At 44.1% G+C, this 12,018-nt stretch overlaps 1 protein-coding gene across 1 annotated transcript in view; it reads left to right on the forward strand.

The window, feature by feature from the left end:
* exoc4 (exocyst complex component 4) overlaps window positions 1-11,751 on the forward strand; it is a gene marked incomplete at its 5' end in the record, with an annotated part of 29,721 nt that extends 17,970 nt beyond the window's left edge. Inside the window, one exon of the mRNA XM_071542785.1 lies at window positions 9,488-11,751. Coding sequence (XP_071398886.1) covers window positions 9,488-9,725 — 238 coding nt within the window. The remainder of the gene's footprint in view (window positions 1-9,487) is intronic.
* Between the last annotated feature and the right edge of the window lie 267 nt (window positions 11,752-12,018).

Genomic DNA, 12,018 nt, shown 5'->3' on the forward strand with positions numbered 1-12,018 from the left:
TCTGTTGCACTCTCATGTTTAAGGAGATGAGTAGTCTCCCTGCATCTAATACATAGTGTTACATGTTGTAGAATGAGTGTGTGTGTGTGTGTGTGTGTGTGTGTGTGTGTGTGTGTGTGTGTGTGTGTGTGTGTGGGGGGGGGGGGGGGGGGGGGGGGGGATTTGCTTGTGTCTGTCATGTTGTCCCTTTGTAATTGTGTAGGGTTAATCAGCTTCTTTCCTTATACAGTCCTTGGGGTGTGTGCGTGCTTATATGTATGTGTGTCCATGTGTTGTCAGTGTTTGGAGGCGGTGGACCATTGATTAGTATGTTATTTCTCCCCTCTGTCAACTTTCATTATGGAGAAATGCCAGTGATGGCTTTTCTGTCTCTCCCTCTCTCTCCCACTCTCTCTGTGATTGCGAGGCGTGGGCGGTGTGTAGGTGTTGATTGGGAATTGCAGTGCACATTGTTTACACATTCATGGCTTTTTGGATTGACCAGCCTCCGGCTCCAAAACACACACACATACTGTACACACACACACGCACACACACACACACACACACACACACACACACACACACACACACACACACACACACACTCATCCCCTGCTCTCACCCATGCACAGACACTCAGCCGAGCCGATCAGCATTTTCAAATCATCATATTCATGCATAGGACATGCATATTCATATATGTATAGCATACATCCACTTGTGGAACAGACCATATTGCCTGTAAAAGAGTGACATGATTATGTGAATAAGATTATATGATGTGTTGGTGCTCTAACAAGAAGAAGTAGAACCTTGATTATTTGAACTTCTTGGTAATAGAGGTCATTGAGGGAAGTAATATTTTCAGATTTCTAAAATACATTTAAATCCAGGCTAGAGCTTATTCAAAATAAAAAAAACACATGCATTCTGAAATATAATAATCTACCGTTCTAATACATATATACATATATACTCTACCTATGCTTGAATTCACACTTTGGGAGGTTTTCAGCCCATTCTGCCTGCTCAGTTGGCTGGTTCAGAAGTCAGAAGTTTGGATAAACAAAGTTTTATGGTATTAAAGTTACATGAACATACTGCATTAAGAATTGTTAGTTGTGAAATGCAGAGGCTGAGAGAAATGCAGACAGAATGCAAAGCAAAGATTGAACAGATGTAGAGAAGGGAAGAGTAGAAGAGGGAAAAGATCGACGAGTTGCATTCCCAAAAATCACCCCTTTTGAAAATGTGACACATTCTTACAAAATTAGTAGCACAAAATCTACATCTACACATTTTGACTACTCATAATTATTACTTTTCAAGGGTATTAGGCAACTAAAGATCTTGTTGGACAAAATGAAACTAACAAACGGGATCCTCTATATTTTAGAGACAGTGAATGATGGACTTCAGGTCATGATTGTTTTCTAAATTGGATATATAGCATTTTGGAACAGACCTCTTGACAGGGATACAGTGAGAAAAAGGAAGTAAAATATGTCCTCTGCTCCTATCACCTGACCTGCCTGAGAGAGGAGAGCAGCAGTGGAAAGCAGGCTGAGGAAGAGTGGTTGAAAAGGGAATATTCATCTGTATTTTATGAGCACCTCTGGAGAAACGAGAAAGATGAGGAAGAGAAGAGATAGCAGCAGGAAGCCTGTTTTTGTGAAAGGCTGCTGATGCTTGCCTGTGTACCTGTGTATTTCTGTGTTTCTTATCTGTGTGCATGTGTGTGTGAGTGTGTGTTTAGGCTAGTCTGTCTGCATCTGTGTGCGTGTGTGGGAAAGAGAGAGAGAGAGAGAGAGAGAGAGAGACCCAGGCAAGGGCACAGTAATAACCATTGATCTGAGTTAAAACTAAGGAGAGGCCCGGTAACCAGCACTGCAGAACTCCTGAGGACACACACACACACACACACACACACTCTCACAGGCTGTGAAGAAGGATGGGGAAACAGTGTCACCTAGTGGCTAAATGCATGTACTCTACATTTGATAAAAACCATTGAAAACATAGGTCCAATGTTATTATGTAGAAATGGGTGTAGAAATGCTTATGCTGTGTGTGTGTGTGTGTGTGTGTGTGTGTGTGTAGCACGGGCCCATGGGGGTCTTTTGCCTCTCATGCAGAAGTTTTGGAACCAGATCAGCTCGTAGGTCAAGGTCAGCCCAAACACACACACACACATGCACACACACACACACACACACACACACACACAGCATAAGTGCATACAGACCATCTGCTCAGAGACAGTACAGGAGCTCGGTCCCATCGTGGAGACCTGGGTGTGTCACTGCAATGTGATTGTCACATCTGTGTGTGTGTGTGTGTGTGTGTGTGTGTGTGTGTGTTGATCTCCCCACCTCTCTCTCCCTACTCATCGTCACTTCATTGATATCTCCACTCACTCTCCTATCTGTCCCCCTCTCTCTCTCTCTCTTCCTCTCCCTCTCTCTCTCTGCTGTTTTCTGGTTTCCTGACAGAGGAAGTGATGAGATGAATGGGCAAAGATGTTCAAGAGTCTTTTATCTGTAAAACAAGAGAAGCCTTAATAGTTCCCAACCAATCCTAAATATAAGGTTCAATAAACCTGTGTTGCCTGGCAACAGTCCACTCCAGCCTATAGAGAGATTTTTTGCTTATTTTGCTCAGCAACAAATTTAGTAACCTTAAATAGAGATCCAAAAATAATTTGCTGTCACTGAGATTTGAAGATAAAGCATATTTGGTTTACTTTGCAGCTTGGCCAGCAAGTGAAAAACTTAAAAATGTCCTAGTTCCCTTAATGTTGCAACTCTTAACTTTTTAGGTTGAAGGTTTTTTTTTCCACTGTATTTTCCTCAACTCACCAATCAGTCCTCCACACACCCACCAGGAACCTGTAGTCAACATCCATTCTGCTTAAACACAATGTCCTGATAGTGTGTGCATGTTGTCTGAGTGTCCCTTCGTTTTTCCCTGTGGCTGTACAGTAGCTTTATATGCATGATTGTGGTGCAGTATGCTGTTTTAGATCAGGTTGGCTAAGGCTGACTGGATAAACGTCATGAAGCTCCGTCGGTTTGACAAAATGTAGTAGACATGTAATTCCTTAAAAAATGACACTGAAGGCTGTAGCTATCTCCACGGGTCGCCGAAGTATAGGATTATTAAGTAGCTAGATAACGTGTGTGTGTGTGTCTGTATGATAGTGTGGGTGCTTAGCAATTCAACACACACAGGTCGACTAAGCCCGGAATTACCATTCTGTTGGAACAAGCAACTTTTACTGCAGCACACCAGTAGAGAGGCTGCGCTGCTGAAAGGACACTCACTACACACTACAGACATGTATTTTGTTCTACAAGGTGTGTGTGTGTGTGTGTGTGTGTGTGTGTGTGTGTGTGTGTGTGAGTGTGAGTGTGAGCGCGCATGTGTTACTGCGAGCGTATGTCTAAGTACGTGTGTGAGGCTTGTGTGCGTACAGTACATGTCTGCTATGTCTGGCGCAGCAACACTTAAGGTATGTTTCTCCAGACGCGCACAAGGAAATGACAAACTCACGCACATAAATGCCAGACACACACACTATCACAAACACACACACACACACACACATGCACAGAGCGGAGCTGCCCAGTGACCCGTGTCGGCAGGTTGCGGTGCTGTCATAACATCCCTAGCTAGCAGCGTCCAGAGTGGTGACGATAACTAGCCAGGCCCCTTAGCCTGCAGCTAGGCTAAACACCAGTCTGACAGGCTCACTGCAGAGATGCCCCAGGGTTCAGCACATCGCACCCACCTGTCTGCTACTGGAAATTACTAGGGTGTCTTTAGGTGTGTGTGTGTGTGTTTGTCTGTTCTTTCTTTGTGTGTGTGCCTTTCCGGTGCATGTGTGTACTTTTTTGTTCAGGTGTGTCCTGCCCCTGTGTCTGTGACTGTGTCTCTCTGAACTCTGGTGCTTGTGTCAGTGTATAAACTGTCTTTGGTTGTGTGTGTGTGTGTGTGTGTCTAAACCCCAGTGAGTGTGTGTGTTGGGGTGACAGGTTGGTGTGTCTACAGAGAATGTGGTAATAAGTACAGTTGACGGCCGTGTCAGGAGGTAGTGGGTGTCAACAGATAAAACTGTTTGTATTTAGGCCCGGCTTCGGTGCGTTGTCACTTTGCTCTGCTTCTTCCTCTCTTCCTGTCACCTTGTGTCTCTCTCTTTATCTCCCTCTTCCTCCTCTCTCAGTCTCTTTCTCTTCGTTTCTCCCTCCTTGTCTCTTTTTTTCTTTCCTACCGTCCAACCACCTGCTCCATCTTTGCTGAATTGTTGTTCTCTCTCTCGCCTTCTCCTTCCAACCCCTCCCTTTGGCTGCTTCCGTGTGTGTATGTGTGTATGCGTGTGTGTGTGTGTGTGTGTGTGTGTGTGTGCGTGTGTGTGTGGGCACAAGGTGCATGTTGAGACGGGTCTTTGCTGATGAAGACATGAGAGTGCGTGTGTGCATGTGTGTGTTTGTGTGTGAGTGTGTGTGTGTATGTGCGTCTCACAGCGTGATGACGCTGGTCTTTGCTGATGAAGTCTGAGAGTGTGTGTGTGTGTTTGTGTATAGGGTAGATGTGTGGAAAAGTGTGTGTGTGTGTTGTGCATGCGCATGGTGCAGCATGATGAGACTGGTCTTTGCTGATGAAGCCTCAGTCTGTGTCTCTGCAGACCTTTCCTCATTACCAGAGGAGAGAAAAATGCTCCGCTCTGGAGGGAGAGAGAGACAGAAGGGAGGGAGAGAGACATTAGGAAGTAAGAGAGCAGGACAAGAAAGGAGAGTGGTTGAGAAAAGAGATAGAGGAATGGACAGACCGAGAGAGAGACAAAGAAACAGAGAGGGAAGTCAACAGCCTTGTCGCCGGTGTCGGTAGCCTCGGCATTTGTTACCGCAGCAACAAGCCTCGGTTCCGGCTGATGGAGAGGATCATCCAGAGAGTCTTCCATCCCTCCTCCTCCTCCTCCTCATCTCTCCTCCACTAACTAATGTGTTGTTCCAAATGCGCTGACAGAGGCAGCCTGTAATGGCCTTAATATTGTACATGCTGGAAATGAGGGGAAATGAATTGTGCTGATTCTTGTCTTTCTCTCTCTCTCTCTCCCTCTCTCTCTTTCTTTTCTCTCCTCCTTCTCTCCCCCCATCTATCTCCCTCTCGCGCGCCATTGACATACATATCTGTCCGTCCTCTGCTGCATCCACGCATCATAAATTTACTTAATATTCTTTGTATACGAGGGAAGCGGGGTGGGCTAATTAAAATTTAATAGAAAGCACACCGCGGAAGTTGGCACACTAGTGCACGTAGACTCTCACACATGCACACACACACACACACACACACACACACACACACACGCTGATTATGGAAGCAGGGCTCTTGTGGTTGGGAGTTTGGATGGAAGCAGGTGGAAATTAGCGAAGTAATTGTGTGTGCGTGTGTGTGTGTGTGTGTGAGAGAGAGTTCCAGGGAGGGGACAATGCAAGAATGCATTTAATAACACGGAGAAACAGAAAGTTGGTTTCTTTATTAACTAGCTATATCGATATATGGATATATTATAGGTGTGTGTGTGTGTATGTGTGTGTAGGTGGTGCTGACGGGGGGTGGGGGATTCTGTCTTGATGGTGGGGTGCCTAGAGATTTTAATCTTATTAACAGCCTTCCGCTGTTTGGCAAATGGCTTTCCAACCGCCTGGGTAATGAAGTGTTTGGAAGTGTTTGGCTGTTTTCAGCACATACTTACATACATCACACAGACAGAAACACACAAACACACACACACACACACACACACACACACACACTCACTCACTCACACCTTCTCTCTCTGAACCAACCCTCTCTCCCCCTCCCCTTTGTACTGAACAGAGGCTTGCAGATTGCCAGGTGTCCTCACCACCCCTTGACATGCACACACACACACACACACACACACACACACACACACACACATACACACACACACACACACACACACACACACACACACCAACAAGCAGGCGACACACCAGCACATTGTTTGGCAGTGGATACTCCTTTTCTATTGCGATATTGGATCCTACCTAATAGGAACAACAAACTGCACAGAGGATTTCATACCCAATCATCAATTATAAATGGGCCCTAGCAGATCCTTTTCAAAGGCAACCTGTGTAGGATTTTCCCTAAATATATCATTGCTAAGTGAATTATAGTTGCTATTATATTAGTGCTATGTTTTATAGCTCCTATAAAGTACTTTTTATTCGCTCCTGGCTACATCAACAGGCCGATTCCAAATTTTACCAGGCGCTTTCACCAGCCAAATCATTTTTTTTTTTTTTTTTAACAGAGAAGAATGTCCAAACAGTGGTTGGTACCTGTCGAAGTGGCCACAGTCATCATTCCAGCCATCAGCAGTCATATTTGCAGTTGATTTACCCTGTGCATAAGTCATCAGTTTATCAGAAGGGTTCCTTTTTTAGATTTGGAATGTGTCATAGCAAATAATTTCAACAATATATCAACAAAATCTCATATATAGCAATTATTTAGCATGCATCTGCATAGCTTCAAAACAACTGTTAAACCTACAAAGCCACTTTAAAAAGTACAAATGGAAATAGTCCCAGCTAGACAGGTGCACTTTCTACTCTTGTTTATTGCTCCCTTTCAAATCAACATGTTTTTTCCTCTGCTATCCTGCTTCCCTTTGAGAGTCACGGATGGATATTTGAAAGAGGGAAGCCTTCTGTTCAAAGCTCCCTCTCTCAACAAAAGAAACGAGCGAGTGTGTTTTGGTCGTGTGTGTTTTTCCCATTAGATCATATAACGAGGTGAATTTGCCTCAAGCGTGCAGTTAATCGCTGGGTGTGGGGAATGAAATGGGAATGCTTTAGAGTTGGTGTTTTGCTGTGTTTGCGAGGTGAATGTGCTAACACTCAAACACACGCTGCACAGACACACACACATGCAAACAAGCGGACACAAAGCCAGACACACATCCAGAGACATCGACATTTACAGACACCTATCAGCAGGGAAGACGATACACACACACACACACACACACACACACACTTACATACACGAACACACCGCACGTTTCATTATGAGATAAAAGCACAAGTGGGACCCATCTTTTTAACCAGGTTCTTTCCTGGCTGCTGTCATGCCCACGGTGAAGGAGTGAACCAATGTGACCCCTCATCAATATTGACAAGCTCATTCGTGAAATGAGCTTAGGAATGAAAAAATGAACAAGACCTTGGAGAGAAATTGAGAGCGGGATGGAGAGTGAGCGAGAATGCAAATGCACCCGTGACCAAGGGCATTACTTGTCAGGGAAAGAGGAAAATATTAAAACAGATATTGTGCACTTCAGTTCCTCACTCATCTCTTTATGTGTCTTCATCACTCTCTCCCTCACTCTTACTTGTTATCTCTCTCTGTCTCCCTCTCGTTCATTCTATCATTCCTTTTACGCTTTCCACCTTATCTCTGCCGTTGTATCTCCAGAATGACAGCCCATAAAACACCGTGCTCATTAACGCCTCGTTAGCATCTAAAATAATCACCTTGAGAACGGAAGGGGTCTTGGATGGGTGGTGGAGCTAAACAAATGAGATAAGAATAGCTTTTCTTATGAAGGTGTCTTTTTTCCTCCGCCACATCAGAAATTACTAAAGATTTGTATCTGTGTGCTTTCCACTTCCTCTGGCACAATAGAGAGCTTTTCCAGGCGTAACCCTCTCTTCCTCCATATGCTTTGATGGACAGAAATATAAATCACTCTTTTTCTCCATTGTCACAAAAAGAAGGATTTAAAAACAGGTGGACTTAAGATTTTTCCAGCCACACCACCTTTCTTTAGCCTAACAATGTGAGGGACTAGGATTATCTCTCTCCACTGAACTGCTGCACTCACAAAGCAGCAGGAGCCGCTATTGTTGAGTGACTGGCATCTGCCCTTGGCCAAGGTGGCCAATTTATGCTAGTAGGAAGTTTATTTAGTCTAGAAGGAGAAATGTTGAGCTGAAACTACTTCAGCCCAGGACCCAAACTGAGAATATTCAGTGTCACCCGCAGACACAGGCTCATTAAAATATATTGCTGCTCTTGTCATATGGGGACCATAAGAAACAGCCTCACTCATTGTTAAAGAAACACTATGCCGAAGGGAAAGTGAGAAAAGTGCTAATACTTTAAAAAAAAAAAATGCAGTTTTTATGTTCTCGGTAATCTTTGTTCTTTTGTAATTTAAAACATACTTTTCATAGTATGTGTGTGTGTGTGTGTGTGTGTGTGTGTGTGTGTGTGTGTGTGTGTGTGTGTGTGTGTCTTTGTCTGCTGTTCTCTTACTCTCCCTCCCTCCACCATTGTGGAAGCGTAACATTCAGTATATCTTAAGTGAATGGGATTTCTCCTGTAGCCAGGGGCAGATCAGGGACTGAATCTGTCTTAGTGTGTGTGCCAGTGTGGTGGTGTGTGTGTGTGTGTGTGTGTGTTAGATAACATAGCTGTGGCCTACAAAAGCCCTCAAACACACACTCTCCAAGGTATTTGACCTGTTTAGCCCCCAAGCAGAGAAAAATAGTCTGCCCTGCATCGCAGCACTCCCCAGTGCATTACTTCCAGCTCCATACCAAGCAGCACTTTGTGAACAGAAGTGTGTGAATTGCGTGTATGACAGGTTACCGTCCTACTAGAATCCATATGTATGGCAATGCACCGTGTGCTCCTCTGTGAGTTGATGCTAACGATTTGTATTTCCATCCTGTGCTCACATACACACGGGGGCCACGGCTACACATCCAGTTAAACAGAAGAAACGCAGACAGCGTACATGAAAGTAAACACACACACATACGCGTGCCGCACATTCCCTCTACCCCACCTGTGTCTGGTGTATCTGACCTTTATGCCTCATGTGTCAGTCAGCATTGGAAGTATGCGTGATACACCGCCACCTGCTCTTCTTCTCTATCAGTATGCACTTCATGGTCTTTCCTCTCTTTTTCAAATGTCCCATTGTGGTTTTAGGTCCTGGTTAAGGACCTATTAATTCTACTCACAGCCCTTTTCTCTTTTGGCTCCGTCAGCATTGTTTCATTAAAACTATCTCAGTAGTTGGTAGACAGTGGATGTTTTCTCTCTTTTCCCTCAGCTGTCTGTGCTGGCAGGGTGAGGTCCTCGAAGCCCTTTCTCACAAAATTGGGCTTGACAGCAACAGTAGTTAATTTGGCTTTTGTGTTTCCCCTTTGTTGTGTTTTTGCTCCATCAGATGTTGCACAGGAATAATGCAAAACCAAGTGTTGTTAACTCTCTAACTCTCTCTCCCTTTCTTTCTTTCTTTCTTTCTTTCTCTTCATTTTGTCCTTTTCTCTACTGTCTTCTTCCCCCTCCCTATTTATTTCCTTATCTCTTCCATTTTCTCTATATAAACCCCCCCACACATCATCCAACCCCTCTCTCGTCTCTCTCTCTGCTATCCTCCCACCCCTCTATCCAGGCAGTACTATGAGATGCTGTACAACACGGCGGACGAGCTGCTGAACCTGGTGGTGGACCAGGGAGTCCGCTACACGGAGCTGGAGTACATCAACGCCCTGTCCCTCCTCCAGCGCAGCCAGACGGGCGTGGGGGACCTGGGCACCCAAAACACCCGCCTGCAGAGGCTGAAGGAGATCATCTGCGAGCAGGCCGCCATTAAACAGGCCACCAAGGACAAGAAGATCACTACCGTGTGACGATGTGATGTGGGGGGTTCAGGGACGGGGTTCAGTGGGGTCGTGGGAGTAGATGGTGGTTAGTGAAGCTCTGTGGTTCTGGTGTTGGCTGGGATGCCATGACGGGTTACTGATGAAAAGGGAAAGCAGTTTGTTCCAGTCTTGGCTCTTTATAGTGTGTGAAATCTGACTATCTACCACTGAGATTTAATTGGCAAGTCACAAATTTCCCTAACCAATACACCCACTTCTTCAGCTAACACTACATCACATGAAGAAACCAATCGAATGGTCAATAAGTATCATCTCTCATCAAGTTCGGCAGACAAATGGATTTCAAATTTGATTCAGGTCTGGAACTGTATTTTCCTCTACTATGTGAATGGTCAGATGCCGCTGTCCACACTAACAATGTTTGCAACTTAATAGAAGTTGTCATTGTCATAAGGTAATCTATACTGTCCATTCTCTCTTTTTAGAAGACACACAAATGCAACACACACACACACACACACACACACACACACACAGTGAGTCAAACAATCCCCCACTCACCCCGACTTCAGCTCCAGATAAAAGGCGACTGTCTTGGACACCCACCCCAACTTGGGCCCCATCTCATCTCATTTCCCTGTTAGATCTAAACTGCTGCTCTCAATTACACCGTCTATCTTTCCTCTCCTGGCTGCCCCATGGGCCCACTGACTCTGTCTGCAATAACAGATGCCAGATTACACTGTCTGAATGAGGCCGCATCTTCTGCCTGCCGCCAATTTGGGTTGGTCCCCAAAGATTCCCCTAGCTTAGATTTGTCTCATATCTACGGCTGTTAAATGGTCTGTTTATCTGTCATTTTTTTCTCATAGTTTGTGCAGTAAACCTATGGGGCTAATGTGGGAAGTTGTCAGTTAATATAACATGTTTTATAAATTGGATGAAAGACTCTGTAATAAAGATTTTTTGCTGAACTTTTAGTACAGCATTTCACCTAAAGCCACTGTACCATCACCTAAAGCTACTTTTTCCATTCTTCTCTCAAACTGGAACAAGGTATATTTCAGCTGTAATGTTTCATGGAGCGGCACACCACAGTGGAATGACCTGTGTGTGTTGTGTTGAGGCTAGTGCGTGGGAATACAGTTCATCAGTCATACCAGCTCAATAAACTGAAATTGATGCGGCTGTGAATCTTTTTTCTGTCCTCCCCACTACATGTGCTGAAAACTTAAATTTGAGGTCTTCTAAACTGAACTGAACACACACACGCTCAAGAGACGGTCACAAATCATTCGTCTCCCCGCACCCCTCCGTGTTTTTAGTTCATTAACTCGGGAGAGAAGTACTTAACGAGAGAAGGAGAGGGGAAAGAGAGCCTTGTCAATACAGCAGGCCCAGCGCTGGTCTCCCGGAAGCACACAGAGCAATCCATCATAATGACACATAGGCTGGGATCGATGGGAAAACAACCGTGGAGCTGCTGAGGGGTTCGCCTGCCGCTCTGAAATGTACACTTAGTGTAAAGTTAAAATCTGCTCATTCAGCTGTTCAGTTCAGAGCTACTTTTGTAATATTATACATGGGAAACTTAAATACAAAGTTACAGACTATACCATGTCACACACACATACTAATATGCACACAAACATACTACAATTGTGTGGCATACTCCATATATGTAAGTGATTACATCTCCCGCTGTTCATGCCCCTGACTCATGGATAAAATATGTAAAATGTCATAAGGGTCCATCATTTAAGTGGAGGTTAACTTCAGCACACACTCTTTATTTTTTTTGCTTTGTTATAAACACGATTATTTTGCACATAAATGTGTCTGATGAGTGTCATATTGATTTTTCAAGAAAGAATGTATTGAATTCTATAAGTCAAAGTGTGACAATTGTAAAGAAGTTTTCAGATCTTCATTCTTCCTCTGGTTGTTCATTATCATTCTCATAAATGCTTTGAATTTGTCACTCTATGCTAAATTAAGGACAGATGATTTGCCAATGCGTACACTAATCTTGCTGAAAAAAATAAACAATCCAAATCCCAATTTTGTCTGAATCTCTTATGTATTTTGCATAATGACTGTGCCAGTGTATATTTTATCATTTTGTCTTGTGTGATCACAAAACAAAGACATATTTTCCATTGGAAAAGTACAGCTGACAAGAATTCATGTACACAGAAACCCTCTGCCACACATGCCAACATAGTCTGTCAACGGTCTGATGCACCATAGATGTTATCTGGGTTGTACACTAACTCAGACTGAGTGTATCAGATATTATATCAATGGGACAGATCCAAAA

This window comes from Centroberyx affinis, unplaced genomic scaffold (assembly GCF_046629955.1).
Source record: "Centroberyx affinis isolate AG114_WGS23_722 - 3 ecotype Tasmania unplaced genomic scaffold, CSIRO-AGI_Caff_v1 ptg004184l_1, whole genome shotgun sequence".
NCBI lineage: Eukaryota > Metazoa > Chordata > Actinopteri > Beryciformes > Berycidae > Centroberyx > Centroberyx affinis.